Genomic DNA, 24805 nt, shown 5'->3' on the forward strand with positions numbered 1-24805 from the left:
CCCCTCATAGCCTGGTTCCTCTCTAGGTTTCTTCCTAGGTTTTTGGCCTTTCTAGGGAGTTTTTCCTAGGGAGTTTTTCCTAGCCACCGTGCTTCTTTCACATGCATTGCTTGCTGTTTGGGGTTTTAGGTTGGGTTTCTGTACAGCACTTTGAGATATCAGCTGATGTACGAAGGGCTATATAAATAAATACATTTGATTTGATTTTTGATTTGATTTGATTTAAACACTATTATTGCACACAGAGTGAGTCCATGCAACTTATGTGACTTGTTAAGCACATTTTTACTCCTGAACTTATTTAGGCTTGCCATAACAAAGGGGTTGAATACTTACTGACTCAAGACATTTCATCTTTTCATTTACAATTCATTTGTAAAAATGTATTTTTTTTTAAACATAATTCCACTTTGACATTATGGGGTATTGTGTGTAGGCTAGTGACAAAAAAAATCTAAATGTAATTATATTCAGGGTGTAACACAAAATGTGGGGAAAAAAATACTTTCTAAAGGAACTATATTTCCCAACCCATTCCTGTACATAATACTATATAAGAAGTAAAATGTAAATACTATACTGATACACCTCTGAGTAAATTCAATAAATACATATAAGATTGAGCCAAACTGGCCCATTCAATATTTATATTCACAGAATACAGTCCGTGTAGCAGGTTCAAGGTTGGGCTTACGTGGTCTAGGGCAGTGTTTCCCAACTCCGGTCCTCCAGTGCCCCCAACAGCACACGTTGTTGTAGCCTCGGACAAAAACAACTGATTCAACTTGGCAAGTGCTAGATGATTAGATGTGCCTGTCCGGGGCCTCAACAAAAATATGTACCGTTGGGGGTATTGGAGGACCGAAGTTGAGAAACACTGGTCTAGGGGCATGTGACGGGCAAGACTGGGCGTGGAAAGGAGTTCAAGAAAGTAAATAACACTTTCCAACTTTCTGCTCAGCAAACTCAGCAGTAAATGTTCTATTTTTACTCCCCAGTAGTTCCTGGGGAAAGTGACAGAACTGTGATAGTTTCTCTCAGTCCTAGTTACACTTCCTGTTCTCCTGATTTTGGACTTCCTGGTCTGTAGTCAGCACCAGAGTTATCCCGCCACGCTTCCCAGATGGAACATGTAGAAACGTGCGAGAATGGGGGTTGGTGATGGGACGGGGCAGTGGTGGATCATGGGATCATGCCATAGGGATTGAGACTGTGCCATTGGCTCGGCTGCGGCTGCGCGTGTTGATGCTGGACTCGGTCAGCTCCTCACCATGCTCCTCAGACTTCTTGTCTGCGAAGGCGGCGAGGAAGCGCAGAGTGACGGAGTCCCACTCCTCAGGAAGCAGCAGCAGCAGGAAGCCCAGGCAGATGATGCAGGTGGCAGCCAGACGCACCACACTGAAGATAACCTCATGTTTCAACACATCTACCGCTACGGAGGGGAGGGAGAGGGGGGAGAGAGGGAGGAAAGGAGGGGAAGGAGGAAAGGGGGGACAGAGAGAGAGATGTTTTGATTAATTAAGTAGAAGTGAGGTATAAGAAGAGAGAGAGAGAGCGAGAGAAAGATGTTCTGATTAATGACATAAAGTAACAGAAACCACAGGACACAGGTGGGGGGACAAACTGAACTGCAGGGGGAGTTAAACATAGCTAACAATGCAGCTTACAATCAGCACAAGATTGCAAATACGTTTTCTCTCTGCTCTATTGGCCTACAGTTTTAAAAAAAAGGCACTATCTAGAACCAAAAAGGGTTCTTCAGCTGTCCCTGTAAAATCAGTTCTAGATAGCACTCTTTTGGGTTCCATGTAGAACCCTTTCCACAGAGGGTTCTAAATGGAACCCAAAAGAGTTCTACCTGGAACAAAAAAGGGTTCTCCTATGGGGACAGCCACAGAACCCTTTTGGAACCCTTTTTTCTAAGAGTGTAGACCCCTGCACTGCACCAAGCTGTCGTAACCCACTGACCTTCGTACAGGCCTCTGTGGTTGAGGAAAATAACTAGTCTGCAGGCATTTATTGTTGCCTTAAAAACCTAATCCACCTTAGTGAGGGATAGTTGCTGCGTCTGTGTGAAGGCATATTGATGATCGGGTTTCCGAGGTGAGAGAGTCAGACTTGCTGTGTAATCTGTTTGCTGTGGGGGCCTAAAGTGCTGACCTCTGGATACAATACCTCTGCATGCACTAGAATAAAGGGGCCTTAACACAAATTTCAGAGATGATACAGACATTCAACATTTGCACATTATAAAGAAGAAGAGCCTGTCTGTTTATTAACAAAAGTCAATGTCAGTATAAACTTTACTTCACACACACACACACACACACACACACACACACACACACACACACACACACACACACACACACACACACACACACACACACACACACACACACACACACACACACACACGTACCTGCATTGCCGGGCACACTGAGCAGTGTCCCTATAGAGATGAGGATGGGGTAGGTAAGCACCACACCAACATTAACCAGGATATTGAACACTGGAAGACAAATGATAATGTTAACCAAAATATCTTTCCTGTGCGAGTGTGTGTGTCCCATAGTTGTGTCCACTCACCCAGCCAGAGCCCAGCCAGGCCACACAGGTATCCCCAGGGCAGCGAGGACAGAGAGCCCCAGTGCTCCACTTTGGTGAAGTAGAGGATGAGGGGGATGAAGGAGATGAAGATGAGATTGAAGACACCCATGGTGGAGAGGAAGTGAGCCACCTCACCCAGGCTGGCACTGCCCAGGAACATCTTAAACAGCACCTGCAGCAGAGGAAACAATGTCCAGCTATGTTACACTGATGGCACTTTTTGTAAAACGAATTGAGAATACTAAGTATTTCAGTAAACAGACACATGCTTAGTAAACAAACCTTGTAGAGAGCCGATGTGGAGGCAGAGCCCACAGCCAAGGCCACACCTATGATGGAGTCCCCATGGAAACCATCTGCGTATGCCATCATGACAATGCCTGTGATGGCCATTATGGCTGCCACAATCTGCAGGTAAGGATGAGGGAAGTAAACCAATCAACCTTAATACTTGTGCCTACTGTCCCACTCCCCTGTATGATTTGTTCGATAGCTGTGCAACCAAGCCCAAGGAAGTAATAGTAGTGGTAGAGTACTGACCCGTACACCCATGAAGCGGTCCTTCAGGACGATCCAGGACAGCAGGAAGACGAAGGCCTTGTGGCAGCAGTAGAGGGCTGAGACGTCAGTGGCGGTCAGCTTTCTCAGGGCCAGCAGGTACAGGTAGTTAGTCAGGGTCCACAGGATGGAGAAGGGGGCTGTCCTCTTCAGGAACAGCTTGAGGGTCATCCCATCTTCCCCAAAAAGCCTGCTGCACTCTCTGACGAATAGAATTACAGAAAGGAAATGGGGGATAAAGGAATGGGAGAGGCTATTTACTTCTCAAAATTGTTGTTGTTGGTAAGAGCACTTATCAAAGGGATTAGTTCTAGGTCTATTCCCATGAGGAAATGTAAGAGTGGGAATCCAAAAACTTTGGATGGAAGTCAAAACTGTTCGGGTACATTTGATCATTTTTGTTTGTTTTTCCGGCTGAGAGGCAACGCTTCATTGAAATATGCAGACATCACCATTACTACAATGGCCATTTCTCCTGGTTGCGGTCAATATCCCCATTCACACGCCTGAGTGCCAATGGTAATTAGAGGAGGGATGTGTCATATTAACAACGTCTCACTGAGCACTGGAGGAGATTAAAGCCACTGAATACTGAACAAACAGAATCTTCCAAATCTGATACTTCTGTAGCTCCCGTAAACACTTCCGGGTGTCACCACTGATTCAATACCCTCCATATAGTCTATGGAGTCAATGGCTTCTCAAAGAGAAATACATGTATTATCCCTTCCCCACTGTCATAATAAATCACCTGAATTTCTGTATAGGCGTCTGCTTGTCCCGGGTGGTGACCACATGGCCTCCGTAGTAGAGTGGGAAGAGGAGGATGTTCCAGTTGGTGCTGAACCAGGAGACGAAGAAGGGGCAGGAGAAGGACTTGAAGGTGAGCTGGACCAGCTGAGTGGTGCCCACCCAGGAGGAGGACACACATAGGACCAATAGGAGGCCCCCCAGCACCTTCAGCACTGTGTTAGCACACGTCTGGTATGATGTCCCCTCTCCACTGGCCTCGCTGCCTGGTGTGTCTGCACGAGACTCAGAACCCTCCTCTCCTGTGGGGGGAAAGCACATGCTGTTGAACTATGTAGGGAATAGGGTTACCCCTATGGGCGTAGGTGTGGCTGAAGAGTAAACACTTCAGTACAACGGACAGTGGAACTGGCTTCAGTACAACAGACAGTGGAACTGGCTTCAGTACAACAGACAGTGGAACTGGCTTCAGTACAACGGATAGTGGAACTGGCTTCAGTACAACGGACAGTGGAACTGGCTTCAGTACAACAGACAGTGGAACTGGCTTCAGTACAACAGACAGTGGAACTGGCTTCAGTACAACAGACAGTGGAACTGGCTTCAGCACCACGGACAGTGGAACTGGCTTCAGTACAACAGACAGTGGAACTGGCTTAAGTACAACAGACAGTGGAACTGGCTTCAGTACAACAGACAGTGGAACTGGCTTCAGTACAACAGACAGTGGAACTGGCTTCAGTACAACGGACAGTGGAACTGGCTTCAGTACAACAGACAGTGGAACTGGCTTCAGTACAACAGACAGTGGAACTGGCTTCAGTACAACGGACAGTGGAACTGGCTTCAGTACAACAGACAGTGGAACTGGCTTCAGTACAACAGACAGTGGAACTGGCTTCAGTACAACAGACAGTGGAACTGGCTTCAGCACCAAAAACAGTTGAATGGCTTTAGAACCATGGACAGTTTGTGGTTGTTGATGACAGTACACAACTAGTACATGTGTACCACCATTGGTATGAGAGATTAATGACATGCAATTGTGTAATTCAGCTGTGGCTGACCCTCTTTTCATCAACAGACAATTAATTAGAATGTTCAGTTTTCACAATAAAACACTTAGCACTTCAGAATACAGCTGATGTGGGATAGTTTTCAGAAATACATTTACAGTGGATTGTTCCATTGTTCTCATTGGGTTCCATGCTCCATTCTTTGACACTATCCTGGCTGCCTCGCTGAGGTAAGTATGCAAGAATTGATCATTCATCCTTAGTGAGCAGTAAATCCCCCAGATTGAATAACCTTAGCATGGTGGTTGCTGGTTGCCGATGTCAGAAATAGAACCATAAAGTCATTATATAGCAAAGTGGATACAGTCCTAACATAGTCATGTAGTCATATGCGTACAGAAACCTGATGCCCCAAAACAACTATCCACAATATGTATGTGTCAGCCCAATCACGTGACATCCATCCTCCTCTCTAAAGAAACTACAGGATTGATAAAGAGGTCTGACTATTGAGGAATAAAACTTTTCAAAAACACCTTTACAGCACTGAGCAAGATCTTCCACTAGGACTTTCCCTTGTGGACATAGCAGGGCAACTACGGCAGACTGCTGACATCTTTACAACCGCAAGAAAACATTGTTAAAAGGTTAGCAGACTGGCCTTTTTGTTTTTGCTTGCGACTGTAAAGAGAATAGATTAGCAAAGCTCTGAGTGTGCATTTATGTGTTCAGTGGCTTCAGTGCAGACTGAGTGGTTTTTGGACTGGTGCAGTGTGCGCAGGGAGACTGGGAGCAAGGAGAACCCTAAAACTAACTGTGAGCACACACATCACACCCATTTCAATAGACAACCAGGAATTGAGAACAGAAATGAAAGGAATTATATTGAATGTTATTTCTTGCAGCAGTCATTTTGCAGTCAAAACAGAATAATGTTGGGGGGGGTGCAATGCCTTAATGGAGTGTGGGACTGAATGCCTTCTGGGTCATTGCTTACTTGCTGTAGTGTGTGTGTGTGTCACTGAGATGATGTGAGGGTGTTTCCGGAGAGAGCTAGGATCCGTTATATAACCCTCCAGAGCATGATCAATTTACACCAGGGCAGGAATAAAATATGACATGTGCTGGGTGTTTGCTGCTCACTTTCAGCTTGCTGGTTCAGCACTATGGGCTCAGCCCAGCCATTTCCACCATGGCTATAGACATTACATTACAATACAGCAGGAAGCAGCAGCCTCTCTCGCTCTCTGAGGAGGAGCATTATCAGTGCTCAAAGCAATATGAGTACAATCAGTGCCTCAAAGTTATCCAATAAAACCCCTAACGTGCACCACTAGGTATCGACTCCCAGAGAGAAAACTAACTGTTGGTTCAGAGCAGTCTTCCGATCCCCCCCCAAAAATCTAATCAAAACTATAAAAGCGCCACTAAGATTCATACGCTTCCCCTTAGGTTCTCTAAAACAGAAAGCAGAGTGTAATGGAATATGTATGAGATGAGATCAAATCCATTTGATTGAAAGAGAACAAGGGTAACATTAATTGCTGGCTTAAAATGTCATAGATGCTTAAGAGTGTGTGTGCTGGGTTCTGTAAAACTTGAACGCCTTAGAAGTAAGAGAAAAGACTTCAGCAGCACATCCAGAATGATAATATCCTTGAAACCCAAGAAACTTCATGCTCTCTGACCCAAACTTATAATAATGCTGCTATTCAGTACCCACGCTAAGGTGTTGGCAGAAACTTCATGATGACAAACCTAACAGTAGCAGCATTGAAAAGCATTCATACACCTACAATTCCTACATAATATTAGGTGAGCATTGCATCTCTCCGAAAAGTGCCTTTCCATAGGAAGGAAAAGATAATGCTGGCCAAACACACATTATGAAGACAGACAGACTGGAACTGATTCTCATGCACTATGTTGTTTGACTTCTGTCTTCAAAAGGATTTTGATAGGGAAACTGTATCTCTGTCACACTGAGGTTACTGTGACAACTTTCACTGGCATTTGGAACTCTGGCAATTTGGCTTGGCATCTAGGCGAACAGTGCAGAGTTTTATATTGGATGCAAACGTCATCTCCAATACATTCATGAAATGCAAAACTTGGCCCTTACATCTTTTATCAATTTGTATGCCTTAACACTAAAGATTGATGACGTGTTTTATCGCACTTCGTCCCAGATGGGGACAGACAGATAGACCTTAAGTGGAGAAAGGGAGACAATCATGAATTGCATGGTTTAAAAGCAGAAGTAACATCATCGGATGTAGATGTTGTACGCTAAGCTACATTTTTATGTCCTCTTCCCATTGACCATTCAAAGACCATGCCCAAACTGAGAGGACATAATTCACTGTACAGTACTGGAGTGGGTGCTGGGTGCAGAGAGTGACAAATTGTAGGCTTGTTAGCATCCTGTTTCCCCAGGCAAAAGCACCACGCTCTGATCCATTGCCAGGATGTGGATATTAAAACAAAACTATCATTCCACATCATTAATGCTGAATTATTCGCTACATTTGAGCTCCTGTAACAGACTGCAATATTTCCTGCTGATGGTGCTATAAAACGTTAGACTACAATACAGTATGGCACAGCAAATAATAGCATAACAAAAACTAAGGTATCTCACACACTGTAGTTCGGACACCTGAGAGCATCATATGGCTGAGGTCTTGCAAAGGACAGGAATATCTCTACGCACTGCTGCTTAGTAGGCCTTTACCTAGTAGCTACCTATATACATCTAGTTACCTGTACTGTATTAAGCCCCAAGCTATGATTTGAGTTGACTCATAAGCAAAGGTGTGAAATACAAACTCCCATTAAGCGAACATATACAGGATATGCTGACAACGTGACGCGGTGCCCCTGCGTGGACCTCACATTCCAATCCATGACAGAGGAAGGGTGGTGGAGACAGTGATGGATAAACTAGTGCTGAATATAATAGATGGCTAGTAGTTCACATGAATGTTCCTACATGGCCTGCAGGGGTATACAGAGGTCAGGCAATGCATCTAGTCCATACCAGGTGGGAATAAAAAACATGGTTTCATTGAGGATTAATATTAAGTGTATATTTTGTTCATCTCTGCAAAATAGATACAAAGACAATGGATATGGAACTTAAAGCCTTAGAGACGGGACGGTGTATGGCTGTGGAGAGAACTGTACCATTTAAAGGACTTGGTACCCATGTCCCTCTCAAAAGGAATCACATGCAAGACAAGTAAGTAAGAAGGAACAGATGTGAGAACAGCCAAACCATCAGCCTGTTTGGGTATGGAAACATCAGTAGTAAGGCACAAAGTACAACTTGAACACAACTAAACATATGCTGTGATACCAGAGTCCCTGTCCATAAGTTCTGCATCCCCTCTCAAAGAACGGTGAAGAGCAAAGGCATGAATGTTTCTCATAGTTATGTAATACAGTCATTCAAGTGAAAGTATTTAAATAATCATAACAGTTGATTTGTAATATAAGCATTAATCTGATCGTGTATGATTTTGAAAAATCACAAGATAATAAAGAACATTTTAGCCTACTTGATAACTATATATTTTCAAGCCCTTGTGACATTTCATAGACTTAATGAGGAGCCCAGTATACACTATTCTGTAGAGGGCACATAATGTGCTCTTTACATAATTCAAGAAAGCCCAGAGCATAAAATTATACTAAGACTGGACACATCCAAATTTGTTTTAGCTACCTTAACTATCTCCCCCTCCCTTTCTCTTTCTTTCTCTACCTCATATTCTGCCCTTTGGGGTTGATTTTAATGAACAATGTAATGACCACATTACACCAAGGCCTATATACACATTAATATGGGAAAACGGCAGACCTGCCATAGTTGTTTAGCCATTGGCATTAACAATGCACAAAGATATGGTAATCTCTCCACGCATATCCCTTCTTTTGTAGAAGGGTTTAATGAGTTTCCAATGCTGCCCATCTTAGACACACAGATACGCACACATACGCAAAACACACAAACGTACACACACGTCCCAGACATGGCGCCTAGGGCCAGACTCCAGCCCTACTCCCCCGTCCCCTACCCCCGGTCTGGAGTCTTTACCTTCGGAGATGGGGCAGGTGAGGACCTGGGAGCTGTAGGAGCTGAGAGGAGCCACTCTGGCCGAGTGCTTCTTCATCCTCCACTAGAGGCAGAGCCAACAGTCCCTCCCTGGGATGTGTGTGTGTTGTCTGTCTGCCTGCCTGGACTGCTGCTACACTCAGCAGCTCCTCCTGCAATCCCTCTGCATTCCCAGGCTCCTGGCTCCTCCACAGGCGGCTTGCTATAGCTCTCTATCAGTCTCTTCTATCTAAATGTCTATTGATGTTTATATCTCCTTCTTTATTTCTTTCTCCCTCTTTCTCAATCAGTTGAGCTAACTCCCTCACTGTCTCTTACTCAGATGCTGTCTCTCTTTCTCTCTGGACAGTGCTGGAGCTCAGTAGAAGTGCTGTGGAGTGGAGACTACTGTTACACTGTCATGCACTGTCTCCAAGGGAGACTGAGACTCAAGTGTGTGGCTCCGCGCAATCACTCCCTTCATCTCTTTCCTTTCGTTCTCCCTCCTCCTCCCTTGCATTCCCCTCCTCTTCGTTTGATCTGCAAATCAGCTGCTTTGTTTGGAAGGTAACCAAGCAGCCCCAGCTAATTATGCTGTGTTAGCTCTCTCTCTCTCTCTCTCTCTCTCTCTCTCTCTCTCTCTCTCTCTCTCTCTCTCTCTCTCTCTCTCTCTCTCTCTCTCTCTCTCTCTCTCTCTCTCTCTCTCTCTCTCTCTCTCTCTCTCTCTCTCTCTCTCTCTCTCTCTCTCTCTCTCTCTCTCTCTCTCTCTCTCTCTCTCTCTCTCTCTCTCTCTCTCTCTCTCTCTCTCTCTCTCTCTCTCTCTCTCTCTCTCGGCACTTCTCCCCTACTTCACTATTCAGTCTTAGATTATTTATAGTGGTCCTGTCCTGTTGTCTGTGACATTGCAACACAAATGAATTGAACTGAGACAGGGAAGGGACCACCCCTAACTCCCCATTACACCTCACGGCATGGAGATCTGCTGCAGTAGGAACTCACAGAGTCTGGATGAGAAAGAGAAGCAAGCCTGGCTGCACATGCCCTCTCCAACACCCACACATCCAGCCCACTTCATGATGCTCTGTCATGCCAGCAGAAAGGGGGCTGGAGAGAGCATGGACCAGACACATCAAATGTATAGTTGAAGTCGGAAGTTTACATACACCTTAGTCAAATACATTTAAACTACATTTTTCACAATTCCTGACAATTAATCCTATTAAAAATTCCCTGTCTTATAGGTCAGTTAGGATCACCACTTTATTTTAAGAATGTGAAATGTCAGAATAATACTAGAAAGAATTATTTATTTCAGCTTTTATTTCTTTCATCCCATTCCCAGTGGGTCAGAAGTTTACATACACTCAAATAGTATTTGGTAGCATTGCCTTTAAATTGTTTGACTTGGGTCAAATGTTTCAGGTAGCCTTCCACAAGTTTCCCACAATAAATTAGGTGAATGTTGGCCCATTCCTCCTGACAGAGCTGGTGTAACTGAGTCAGGTTTGTAGGCCTCCTTGCTCGCACACCCTTTTTCAGTTCTGCCCACATATTTTCTATAGGATTGAGGTCAGGGCTTTGTGATGACCACTCCAATACCTTGACTTTGTTGTCCTTAAGCCATTTTTCCACAACTTTGTAAGTATGCTTGGGGTCATTGTCCATTTGGAAGACCCATTTGAGTCCAAGCCTTAACTTCCTGACTGATGTCTTGAGATGTTGCTTCAATATATCCACATAATTTCCCTCCGTCATGATGCCATCTATTTTGTGAAGTGCACCAGCCCCTCCTGCAGCAAAGCACCCCACAATATGATGCTGCCACCCCCGTGCTTCACGGTTGGGATGGTATTCTTTGGCTTGCAAGCCTCTCCCTTTTTCCTCCAAACATAACGATGGTCATTATGGCCAAACAGTTCTATTTTTATTTCATCAGACCAGTGGACATTTCTCCAGAAAGTACGATCTTTGTCCCCATGTGCAGTTGCAAACCATAGTCTGGCTTTTTTATGCCGGTTTTGGAGCAGTGGCTTCTTCCTTGCTGATGTCAATATAGGACTGGTTTTACTGTGGATATAGATACTTTTGTACCTGTTTTCTCCATCATCTTCACAAGGTCCAATGCTGTTATTCTAGGATTGATTTGCCCTTTTCACACCAAAGTACGTTCATTTCTAGGAGACAGAACGCATCTCCATCCTGAGCAGTATGACGGCTGCGTGGTCCCATGGTGTTTGTACTTGCGTACTATTGTTTGTACAGATGAACGTGGTACCTTCAGGCATTTGGAAATTGCTCCCAAGAATGAACCAGACTTGTGGAGGTCTACAATGTTTTTTCTGAGGACCCAGCTGATTTCTTTAGATTTTCCCATGATGTCAAGCAAAGAGGCACTGAGTTTGAAGGTAGGCCTTGAAATACATCCACAGGTACCCCTCCAATTGACTCAAATTATGTCAATTAGCCTAATGGAAGCTTCTAAAGCCATGACATCATTTTCTGGAATTTTCCAAGCTGTTTAAAGGCACAGTCAACTTAGTGTATGTAAACTTCTGACCCACTGGAATTGTGATACAGTGAATTATAAGTGAAATACTCTGTCTGTAAACAATTGTTGGAAAAATTACTTGTCATGCACAAAGTAGATGTCCTAAATGACTTGCCAAAACTATAGTTTGTAAACAATACATTTGTGCAGTGGTTGACAAACAAGTTTTAATGACTCCAACCTAAGTGTACGTAAACTTCCGACTTCAACTGTAGCTCCTACAAGGTACAGTATAATCACAGGGAAGAACAGAGTATCATTCAGAACTCTTTTTCAAATGTTTACTCCCTGTTCATGCTATTGTTTTTGACTGAGGAGTGCCCACTGTCTTAGTGAGCTCCTCCTGCACAGGAGAGGGGAAACCACTTGTTGGTTTCCCAGTATGCCCCAGCAGAGGGGTGAGCTCAGGGCATAACCAGCTAGCACATTTGGTTCCTTGGAAATTGTGGGAACGTACGTTTTTGGTTTTTATTATGCATGCAAAGATGTTAATTTTAGTCTATTCAAACAGACCCCATTTCAGAAGAAACAAGCACTCATTAAGATCCGGTGTGGCCAATTAGTGGGTGCTGCCAACACACCTGAACACACTTAACAAGATAGAGGATAGAGAGAGTTTTCCTGATGCCGAAAACGGAAGGTACATGTTTTCTGAACTTGTACATCACATTTTTTTTAATGGAAAGTTTTCTTAACGTTCTAGGAACAATTTGAAAACATGACTTTAAATAGAACCATGAGGAATCCTGTAGGAAACTTTATCCTGAAGTACTGAAATTCCCACAGAAGAACGCTGTTTATTACAGTTTTTCTCAATGGCTAAAACACTAAAACCCATTGGCTGAACAAAGTTCTCAGTTCCCTGGACTCATTTAGCTAATTATGCAGTCTGTTATCAATACCTTAAACCATTTCACATGGTAAAACACAATTTGCAGATCTCACTTAGACTTTTCAGCAAAACTCTAAACACATTCTCATTCTCAAAACACATTCTGCACTCTAATGCACATGTCATCCATACTGGTAAACACAAGTGGCAACAATCAAATACAGATAGAGAACACAAGTCATTGATTGAACACAACCACTCAAAATTGATTTAACCTGTTTCAAATGATGCAACACAACCAATATAAGCCAGTTCAGAGAGCAAACAGGTTGTTGAAGGTGGGAAGGAGAAAGTCTGAGAATGGATAGAAGAAACAATGTGAGAGGACGAGGACGAGTGCGTATGCGAGGTGGGCGACAAGGAGGAAGAGGAGGAGGAGGGCAAGAAAGAGGAAGAGGAGGACGAAGAGGAAGACAAAGAGTGGAAATATCTGTTGAAATTCGAGCAACAGTTATAGACCATGTTCTTGTCCATGGACTGACAATGAGGGAAGCAGGACTTAGAGTGCAACCCAATTTGAGCCGATTTTCTGTGTCCACCATAGTAAGGACATTCAGAGAAGAGAACAGGTACAGTATGCTACTGTATTTTTGTAATTGCTAATTTACTGTACTACACTATATGCAGCTGTTTCAATAGACATTTGTAAAGTTAATCACTGTATGTATTGTACTGCATGAATATGTTTTGTAACTGCACAACTACTTTTTGTAGAATTACAAGGCTGCCACATGCAGGTGGAAGGACAGCTATATTCACTCGGGAGCAAGAGGCCGTTATAGTTGGCATGGTCCTTCAAGATAATGCAATACGACTCAGAGAAATCCAGGAACAAGTGATACAAGACAACACACACTTCCAGGGAATCGACAGTGTGAGCATTTCCACAATTGACCGTGTTCTCCATCGTAACAGGATGCGAATGAAACAAGTATACAGAGTACCTTTTGAGCGCAACTCACCAAGGGTGAAAGAACTGCGAGCTCAGTATGTGGAAGTAAGTGTACATTCAGAAACATTTACTGTAATCCAGATTGTCTACAGTACTAACACATACTATGTGAATGACATTACTCTTCAGTACATACAATGTATGTGAATCAGAAGTGCATACAGTAGGCCTAATTGTACTCTACAGTATAGCACTGTCTCTGTACGACTTACAAAATCCTACATACAGTATATTGTATTTCTACACAGACAATATTTGACTTGGAATCCTTGGACAGACCCCATGAGTTCATCTTTGTCGATGAAGCAGGCTTCAATCTAACAAAGAGGAGAAGGAGAGGCCGAAACATGATTGGACAGTGGGCCATTGTTGAAGTCCCTGGTCAACGAGGTGGCAATGTCACAATCTGTGCTGCTATCAGCAACCATGGTGTTCTACTCGGGCCATATAACACCCAGCACCTTCTAAGATTTATTGCCAATCTAAGAGATATTTTATTTGAGCAGCAGGTTCAAGAGCAGCAGGGTCAAGAGCTAAATGAGAATCCCATTCCCACCGATGTGATAGTATGGGACAATGTCAGTTTCCACCGAGCTGCTCAAGTAAGGGAATGGTTTAACATCAATGGGCAGTTTATGAACTTGTACCTCCCTCCATACTCGCCTTTCCTGAATCCGATTGAGGAGTTTTTCTCCTCTTGGAGATGGAAAGTGTATGATAGACAACCCTACACCAGAGTAAATCTGCTGCAAGCCATGGATTTAGCCTGTGGTGATATAGGTGAGGAATCATGTCAGGGCTGGATACGGCACACAAGAGGCTTCTTCCCCCGTTGCCTCAGGAGGGACAATATTGCTTGTGATGTCGACGAAATGCTCTGGCCTGACCCAGCCCAAAGACAAGAAGAAGCACATTGATCACATATTTACTCCTTAGATTTTTGTCCCTTTTAGTATTGTATACTGTAGTACAGTGCATTGTAGGCTGTATACTGTACAATGGACAAATTGTATGGCCCTGAACATTGTGCTTTCCATTTATTAACAGTACTGACTGCTCAATAGATTTTGACTGGTTGCAGGTTCATATCAACAAAGAACAAGAATTATAGTATCACAGAGACAAAGGACAAGTTTGTGAGATGCAGGGTACAGTACTGTAAAAATAGGGGTACAAGGAGGAGGAAGAACAAAAAACAAAATTGCGAAGAGCAAAGCCGTATAGTAATTTCTGATCAATTTTGAACTACTATGATAGAACATGTTTTCGTTCATCAAAAGACAATGACGGAAAAATATGAATCTTTTTTTAGAATAAAAATGTACTTCTCCCTGAGAATTGTATGTTTTGAACAATGTGTTTTCTATTTTTCGGTGTATTGTTTACTGACTGCTTGAGAGTGTATATCATTTTGATCACTTTGCTTTTGATTTGAGAGCAGTGTTTGATTTTGAACACAGGTAAAACTGTTTTGAGGCGAATGTTTCATTTTGAGAGAGGAGTCAGAGGTTATGTAAATAGTGTTTGAAGATGAGGTTTTGTGTTTAATGTTTTCAGGAAATGGAGCAAGGTTTCAGAAATTGTGTTTTAGCAATTGAGAAAAACTGTAACGTTCTCTGAACTATTTGAAAACATTCCCAATGTCAAACCAGTTAGATAATGTTCCTAGAACATTACTAAAATTGAAAGCAAATGTAAACATGTTTGAACTGTTAGGCATAATACAAAGAAAATAACAGGTTTTTTTGTCAAATTCCTTAAATGTGCTGAAAATGCTCCAAAGCCAAGCAACTATCCTGCACCATTCCCAGAAAGTGTTGGGAAGGTTGTATGTAAAATAACCACAGCACAACCACGCTCTCACCAAGCTCTAAGAAACATATGGTTCTCAGAACATTATGTGCTAGCTGGCCCATGGGAGTGTGGTCAAGAGTTCCCATCTCACAGTGCCCTCGCTCCCGGTCATCCTCCCTCTGTCTGCGGTTTTCACAATAAAAGGTTCTAATGGGCCTCGGCATCCTGTCAGCCTATACATCAATAGCATACAACAGCATCAGTGCGGTGAGACACAGAGCAGAGGTTCAGCTCCCTGTAATATAATCTTAGTATATCCCCCACCCTGCTTACTCTCACAGCAGAAAAATTAATCTCAGGCAAGCCAGCCAGGGAACATAGCCGTGGGAAGTAGGGGTGCTGAGGGAGATGCAGCACCCCTTGATAAATAAATAAATATATATATATATATATATATCTGTGTCCCAATGACATATAAATATATATATTTTAATGGGTTTTTTTTCTCTCTCACAAAAGAAGTGCACTGGGCCTTTTATTACTCCTGTATGAGTGGACCTAAATATAACAAATTCTATCAGCACCCCCCGCAAGGGAGTGAGAGCAGTATTTAACCAGAGATATGAACAACAGTACAGTGAACCTGTGCTGCAGCACCTTTCTATTGGGTACCCCTGATTACAGTTAACAGGAAACCAGCTGTCACTGCCTTTTTGCAATCATGTGTACTCCAACCTCTCTCTGTCACTATATCGATGTCACTCAGACCCCCCCTTCCCACTCTCCTGTCTCTCCTCTCCAATTCTCAGTCAGAATCCTGGCAAGGCTACAGAGCATGGCAGATCACAGTGCTTCACTGTTCCTCAAATTCTGAGAGTGAGTGGGGCAGGGCAGGGCAGTGGAGACTGTCTGGAGAGCTGGCTCTGGCTGCACCTTGTGCTTGTATGGTTCCCTCCCCTGAGGCAGGGGCTAGGAGGGGGGGGGGGTTGACTAAACTTAAAAATAGCCCTGCATAACCACAGTGGAGACAGCAGCTAGACAGGGAGGGAGAAGAAAGGCAGCTAGTCAGCACATTTGGCCCAAGGATGCTAATCACTGAGAGCTTAGGGGATTGAAATAGAGCACGGATATTGACATAGAGCACAGATTTTGACATAGAGCACGGATATTGACATAGAGCACGGATATTGACAGCGCACGGATAATGACATAGGGCACAGATAATGACATAGAGCATGGATATGGTATGGAGACCAAACTCAGGTACATCTAGATCATGAAAGGCTGAAAAGGTTATTATCCCCCCCACCCCTCATTCCTAGTCCTGGGATATGATGCCCATAAGGACCGGGACAAGCCCTCTCACTCTGTGTCCCGATGGCACACTTCTCCACCTCATTGCCGACCAACCATATCCCCCTAGCCTCTTATCACAACCCCAGAGACCCTTGACCAGAGTTAATCCATAGACAACACAATGCTTTTGTCGCATCTTGGACCAGGGCACAGATTCTAAAATAAATCCTGCACACATCCATAGCAACGGTGGTGCTCTGATGTGCTCTGGCCTGAAACACTGACGCAGTCAGGCCCTTTGTCATTCAGATTAGCCCGTGTTCCTCTGCCACCGTACAGCCCTTTGCCTTTATGCATCTCTCTGTTAATCAGTACGTCTCAGAGATGAGCAGAACAGGACAAAAGGACAGAGAGGTGAGAGAGGACAGACAGGAGAGGGAGGAGAGAGGACAGAGAGCCACTGAAATAATGTATTAGAGTAGGTAGTAGTGAAATAGTATTCTGACTAACCCATATGATTATTACCAAGTATACATTTTGCATCTATATTTTTCTTAAGCATATTGAATTATTCCAGGGCTATACAAAATGGTGTGAAGTTGTGAAGTTAAGATTGATGGTTAAAACCATTGCCCATGGTTTTAATCAAAGATGACTCTAGTTTTAAGAGGGAGACATCTAGTGGGCATTAGGGAGAGTGGCAGAGTAGGAGCATCAGTTGAGAATATTACCAACATTTTTGTGTATGATGTTGGCATCTACTGTGTATAAATATAGCTCTGGTCATCTAGAGCACCATATGCCACACATATACCCATGTTATGTGCATTCAGTGGTTATTCTAGTGTCACTGGGGCTGTGCAAGTCACTCTGCATGAGAACTATTGACATAGAACCATTTACCTAATTTCTACTAGCATGTTAAATGTACAACCAGAGGGGGAAAAGAAACTCTAGACCAGCTTTACACCACACACAGAGACACATACAAAGCTCTCCCTCGTCCTCCATTTGGCAAATCTGATCATAATTCTATCCTCCTGATTCCTGCTTACAAACAAAAATTAAAGCAGGAAGCACCAGTGACTCGGTCTATAAAAAAGTGGTCAGATGAAGCAGATGCTAAACTACAGGACTGTTTTGCTAGCACAGACTGGAATATGTTCTGGGATTCTTCCGATGGCATTGAGGAGTACACCACATCAGTCACTGGCTTCATTAATAAGTGCATCGATGACGTCATCCCCACAGTGACAGTATTTACAGACCCCAACCAGAAGCCATGGATTACTGGCAACATCCACACTTAGCTAAAGGGTAGAGCTGCCGCTTTCCCGGAAGCTTATAAGAAATCCCGCTATGCCTTCTGATAAACCATCAAACAGGCAAAGCGTCAATACAGAACTAAGATTGAATCGTACTACACCGGCTCCGACGCTCGTCTTATGTGGCAGGGCTTGCAAACTATTACAGACTACAAAGGGAAGCACAGCTGTGAGCTGCCCAGTGACACGAGTCTAACAGACAAGCTAAATTACTTGTATTCTCGCATCGAGGCAAGTAACATTGAAACATGATGTGAGTAAGACCTTTAAACAGGTCAACATTCACAAGGCCGCAGGGCCAGACGGATTACCAGGACGTGTACTCCAAGCATGCGCTGACCAACTGGCAAGTGTATTTACTGACATTTTCAACCTCTCCCTGTCTGAGTCTGTAATACTAACATGTTTCAAGCAGACCACCATAGTCCCTATGCTCAAGAACAATAAGGTAACCTGCCTAAATGACTACCTACCCGTAGCACTCACGTCTGTAGCCATGAAGTGCTTTGAAAGACTGGTCATGGCTCACATCAACACCATCATCCCAAAAACCCTAGACCCACTCCAATTTGCATACCGCCCCAACAGATCCACAGATGATGCAATCTCTATTGCACTCCACACTGCCCTTTCCCACCTGGACAAAAGGAACACCTATGTGAGAATGCTATTCATTGACTACAGCTCAGCGTTCAACACCATAGTGCCCTCAAAGCTCATCACTAAGCTAAGGACCCTGGGACTAAACACCTCCCTCTGCAACTGGATCCTGGACTTCCTGAAGGAGATGATTGTGGACTCCAGGAAAAGGAGGATCGAGCACGCCCCCATTCTCATCGACGGGACTGCTGTGGAGCAGGTTGAGAGCTTCAAGTTCCTTGGTGTCCACATCACCAACAAACTATCATGGTCCAAGCACACCAAGACAGTCGTGAAGAGGGCACAACAAAACCTATTCCCCCTCAGGAGACTGAAAAGATTTGGCATGGGTTCTCAGATCCCCCAAAAGTTCTACAGCTGTACCATCGAAAGCATTCTGACTGGTTGCATCACTGCCTGGTATGGCAACTGCTTGGCCTCCGACCGCAAGGCACTACAGAGGGTAGTGCGTACGGCCCAGTACATCACTGGGGCCAAGCTTCCTGCCATCCAGGACCTCTATACCAGGTGGTATCAGAGGAAGGCCCTAAAAATTGTCAAAAAGACTCCAGCCACCCTAGTCATAGACTGTTGTCTCTGCTACCACACGGCAAGCGGTATTGGAGAGCAAAGTCTAGGTCCAAAAGGCTTCTAAACAGCTTCTAACCCCAAGCCATAAGACTTCTGAACAGCTAATCAAATGGCTACCCAGACTATTTGCAAGCCCCCCCCCCCCCCCATTTTACACTGCTGCTATTCTCTGTTTATTATCTATGCATAGTCACTTTAACTCTACCTACATGTACATATTACCTCAATGACCTCGACTAACCAGTGCCCCCGCACATTGACTCTCTTTACTGCTGCTCTTTAAATATTTGTTACTTTTATTTCTTATTTTTTACTTACGCATGTTACAAATAAAATGTGATTTGACTAGATTTTTTATATAATGGATTTCAGCGTGTGTGTGATTTAAGGAGCTCTCCATGTTGACTTATACGTGCTGGTAGTTATTAGGCTTAGTAGACCTCCAGTCACAGCTCGCCTTTTACCAGTTATCATTTCTTTGGAGGAAAGAAGGGGACTTCATACTGAGGTTTAGATAGCCTAATAGACCACAAGAGGGCACTAGGAGACCAATGATGTATATAAACCCTGGATCACTATGTATTGGCCAATGAGTGGCTTTGAAGCCACCGGTCAGACATATTTTCACTCCTCAGAAGAAGCAGTCCTCCATAGGAATAAGGCTACAGTATTTCAATTAAATGTTTCAAGGACAAAATGACATATATTTAAATATTTTGCCCTCAGAACAACCTCAATTCGTTGGGAGTATGGACTCTACAAGGGGTTGAAAACATTCCACAGGGATTCCAATGCTTCCCACAGTTGTGTCAAATTGGCTGGATGTCCTTTGGGTGGTGGGACCATTCTTGATACACATGGGAAACTGTTGAGAGTTAAAAACCCAGCAGTGTTGCAGTTCTTAACACAAACCGGTGAGCCTGGCACCTACTACCATACCCCGTTCAAAGGCACTTAAATGTTTTGTCTTCCCATTCACCATCTGAATGGCACACATACACAATCCATTTCTCAATTGTCTCAAGGCTTAAAAATGATTCTTTAACCTGTCTCCTCCCCTTCTTTTACATTGGTTGAAGTGGATTTAACAAGTGACATCAAAGGGATCATAGCTTTCACTTCGATTCACCTGGTCAGTCTATGTCATGGAAAGAGCAGTGTTTATAATGTTTTGTACACTCAGTGTATATAAATCTCTCTCTGCCGGAGGGACTGGCTGTACTGAACAGGTACTTTGCTGCTCTTTGGAGTGAGCTAAGGAACAGGCTGACCAGAAGAGAGAGGGGGCAACACATGGTAACCTCCACCTCTAACAGTCAATCCATTAGTAGAGTAGAGATCTAGTCTTAACAGATGGTTGCAGGTGCACATTCAAGGTGTTAAATAGCTGTGCATTTCTACCATCAGTTGAATATTCTGTACCATACTGGTGCTAAAGTCTCAATAACACTGAGAATATGAGATCAAACTCACTTTCGAGAATATGCAGTGTATGCCGAGTTACCTTTAATTACCTACCCTAAGCACCTAGATTCTTGTGTGATGTTAATTTGCCTCTCGTGTTTTTTTGTTTGCTACTTTGGCAAACACACAGGAGTCCTTAACCTATTTTGAATAAATATTTCCCCCATTACTTTGTACAGGTTTTTACCCATTCTCAAGAGAGCTAAGGGCTAACAGTGCTCTCTATGATGGTTCAAGAGAAAGCCCACATCCAATTAGACACTAGTTAAAAATAGCACGCCGAAAGAGTGAGGTTTCAGCGGGAAAGTGATTGCAGACATAGGCCTACATGAGGAATGTCTGAGTGAAATCATAAATGATTAAATTAAAACATGAATGTGATTGTCTGTGTGTCTGGGGAGACTTTTAGAGCCATAGGTATCATAGTGTGCCTTGTCATACAGTGGCGGTTCTAAACCATTTCAACTGGGGGGGGGGGGGGCAAGCTGGGGCCAGTTGTACTGTTAGAGGGGTCAGTTACATTAGACCTTATTGTTGTCATATCGTTTTCTTCACTGCATTGCAGGCATTAGCAGGCAAAAGACCATGTTCATAATCATCATCGTTGCCACTGTCTAATAACGGATGTAAAAAAAGAATGATAGCAAAATGTGTTATGAAAAAATTATTTCATACTCCACATTTAGGGGGGCCACAAGGGGATCCAAAATTGTTGTCACAGGGGCACCCCCCCCCCCCCCCCCCCCCCCCCCCCCCCCCCCCCCCCCAGACCCACTAGTGTTGTCATACTCCAAGGAGAGTTCTTATTCTAATGTCAATGTTAATGTGAGCTGCCTGCCTGGCTCGGTGCTGAGTGGCGTTGCCAGGGCCTGTCATTTCACTTCCTCTCACCTCTGCCAGTCTGCCCAGTGCTGTGCCAGCCCAGCCAGTTCCTCTGGACCACTGAACAGGACATCTCAGCACTTCACAGGCACGATACTATACACCACGAATTATAATAAATTAAACTAATGTTTGTTCAAGGGACACTGATCTGCAACTTGGCTGAGCAGGGCCTATGAGGAGTCCCCAGAATTGATCCGAGGACTGGTGCTGGGGTAAGAAACAGCAACATTATTTTGTACAATTTCAAAGCAACACTTCAACTTGAGTCAGTTTTTCAATTTCAAAGTTATTTTATCACTTAATGTGAGAAAAACATTTACATTTTTTGTCACATCACTACCTAACAAGTTATCACAAACACCGTGTGAACTTTAGCCAAGACCCTCTCTGAAAATGTAGTCCATGATCCTCCTTGGAGGCATATTTTAACTCACTGCAGATGGCAAAATATAGAATTACCCAATGGCGTTGGCAAGATCAAACTAATGTTCTATATCTGTGCTATTTTTGCTTCCACCCAACAGCAGTCTTCTTTTAAATGATATGCAACATTTCAAGAGACATTTAATTCAAATGTCAAAATCTAAACAAAATCCAATGAACAAATAAGTGTCAGGCAATCCTCAGACATCAACTTCATAGTGTGGAAATATATATAAAACATGGGAAAGTCAAATATTTTGACTGCATTGAGCCTTTAACATTATGAAAGCAAATACTATCAATTCAGACATTCTCTCGCTATGCTGAAAGTGATTTCCCCTTTTACCTGGAAACCTGATTCATGATGCACTAGAACATTTCTGTATAATCACTTTGTGACATCTGCTGATGTAAAAATGGCTTTATAGATACATTTGAGTGAATTTGGTTGATGCACTAAAGCCTGGTGAAGACTTGTTATTCACCCAGAGTGATAATGTGTATGACTGACTTCCATTGTTCTTTAGGTCTGAGTAACTTTGCAAGCAATTCATTTAGATGAGCTTTTATATAACAGTTCGGAAATGCGTCGAAGCTTGTCTGTGACAAGTCAAATTCAATTCAGTAAGGATATTTAAGTTCAGCTAGGGTATTTCTGAGTATGAACCACAACAGGCTCATGGACACTGAATCAGGGATATTTTTCTCTGACGTCTTCAACAACAGTATAGGTTCTTCCTTCCATTTATCCCCACATACTGCATACTAAAATGAAAGGCACAATTATAGCCTACAGGATGTCTGACCAGTATGGCATCTTACAAAATACTGGCCTTGATCTCATTAGATTTTGTTTTGTATACGCTATACATCATTTTCACTATAAACCAGTCAAATGCTCTGCTATGTTTCTTCTATACAGTGCATTTTGATTTGATTTTGATTTGATAGCTATTGCTTAAATAGAGTTCCCCCGTGAACAACCCATATAATCAGTCTTATTTCATCTCAACCCATGATTTCACCACAGCAATCATACATTTATTGCAAATCAAAAATAAATCCAATTAAGGGTAGCACAGGCAGATCGCTTGCAGCTTCTTCTAGCACGGAGGTGGCAAGTTGCCCAATGATTATTATATCCAATGTATGCTGCAATGCATGTACAATGCACAGTGGTGGGATTTATTTTGATCATTGTGTTTCTGTCATTTCACAGACAGAAAACATATAAAGTCCTGCAGAATCAGAGTAATAGAAGCATGGGAGAGTTGCATGTGACGAGGGTATTTGTCTACTGGAAAATATTGATTATTTTAATAGCTGCAAAACTATTAACATGACCAGCAACAAACAATTCAATATGCATCTAACATCTAATAGATGTCTCCTCCTCATTAGGATAGTTAAATGATCATAAAAACACTACAGTTCAAATCATTTACAGTCATGGTAACAGGAACAATGGTTTGCGTATATGTCATTTGCATAGATGTCATGTTACATTACGGTATTGCATCTGTCTGTCTGCCTGCCTGCCTGTCTATCTGTGCCTGTCTGTCTGTGCCTATCTGTCTGTGCCTGTCTGTCTGTGCCTGTCTGTGCCTCTGGATGTCTACTGCTGTTCAGTGTTTGTGTCTCAGACCAAAAGTCAATAAGGATGTGAGGAGGAACATATTACTTAGTCTCCATAGCAGCAGCTCTGTCAGGCACATGTCACCTTAGAATGTGGTTCCATTATGGCTCATTCCACAAACAAACTGAATTGTAGGCTATACAGCACCAATTCCCCTTGTTCTCAGCTAGAGAAGAGAAGAATGAAAAATAAATACCCTCTTCTGACGTTACACAAGTAGATATCAGTCGAATAAACAATAGAAAATCACATGCCCCAACACCCCCCCCCCCTGTAATATGCTGGTCACATACAGTATAGGCTACTACCCGTGCCATTGTCTCTACCTGGATGAAGAGGAGCAATAGTGTGGAATTGACAAAGGCCTTCAGTTTTACGCTTACGTTTAGTTGACTACTTTATTAGTTGACTTCTACTGTTTTCTATTTTCATGACTTACTTCTGTGACTGGAGTAGCCCGGATAATAGCCGTAATAACCAGTGATCCGCAAAATTCTATCCTCAATGTCTTGCACACCGTTGGCCGACACTTTAGAGGTGGCGTCCGTGTCCCCATAGAGAAGGTGGGTTTCACCCGCTTTGCCTGATAGGTGCGCGTTCAAAGGTTCCAGCCGAATGCAGGGCTGGTCTCCTCCACCTTCAGCACCCTCGGTACTGCTCATCGTAAATCCAAACGCGCAGTCAGAAGGGAATGTTTCGTGTGTTCCGCGCTCACCATGCGAAATATAGTATCAAAGGCATCAACTAACAGCTATGGAAGGACATTCACATTGCACCACACTGTGCGCAAGGCGCGGAGGTTATTGAATTTGGGGAGCGTGACAGACATCGTATAGCAGGGGGCGTGTCACTATCGCATCTAAATTCAGTTGTAGTAGTCTCGGGCCCAATTCCTAATGGACCTAAACCTTAAACTTGGGGCCATTGTACTTGTGGAGATCTGAGAGGGTATGACAGGTGCAATCAGGGGTGTCATGCACCTATTATTTTAGAGGGGGCACGAAGTACATGAGGATGGAGGGGAAACAGCTTTTCCTTCAATCAAGAGCCATATAATCATAATGCTTAATTCTATGTAAAAAAAGTATATTTTTCGGCATCTAAGCATACATCTTTACCTGTTCAATTGTCATTTTAATTAATGATGCACAATGATTCTTTAAAGGGCAGTGCAGTCAAAAACATGTTTTTCTTTTATATATACTTCCACACTATGAGGTTGGAATAATATTGTGAAATTGTCAAAATGATAATAATGCACTATTACTGTAAGAGCTGTTTGAAAAGACCGCCTGAAAATTCAGCTTGTTTGGCTGGGTGAGGTTTTTGG

General features: G+C 43.2%; 1 protein-coding gene across 2 annotated transcripts; it reads right to left on the reverse strand.

The window, feature by feature from the left end:
* Positions 1-519: 519 nt before the first annotated feature.
* Positions 520-24410, reverse strand: LOC115172587 (solute carrier family 35 member F4). Of its 2 annotated transcripts, none has more exons than XM_029730158.1 (7): positions 23915-24410; positions 3920-4220; positions 3151-3370; positions 2893-3018; positions 2590-2782; positions 2423-2512; positions 520-1432 (listed from the first exon to the last, which is right to left on the reverse strand). In XM_029730158.1, the coding sequence occupies exons 1-7, from the start codon at positions 24135-24137 to the stop codon at positions 1191-1193; spliced, it is 1395 nt and encodes a 464-aa protein (XP_029586018.1). In that variant the 5' UTR covers positions 24138-24410; the 3' UTR covers positions 520-1190. The 2 variants fall into 2 exon arrangements, with proteins under 2 accessions (XP_029586018.1, XP_029586019.1); XM_029730159.1 differs by lacking the exon at positions 23915-24410 and adding an exon at positions 9034-9162.
* Between the last annotated feature and the right edge of the window lie 395 nt (positions 24411-24805).

This window comes from Salmo trutta, chromosome 33 (genome assembly GCF_901001165.1).
Source record: "Salmo trutta chromosome 33, fSalTru1.1, whole genome shotgun sequence".
Taxonomy (NCBI): domain Eukaryota; kingdom Metazoa; phylum Chordata; class Actinopteri; order Salmoniformes; family Salmonidae; genus Salmo; species Salmo trutta.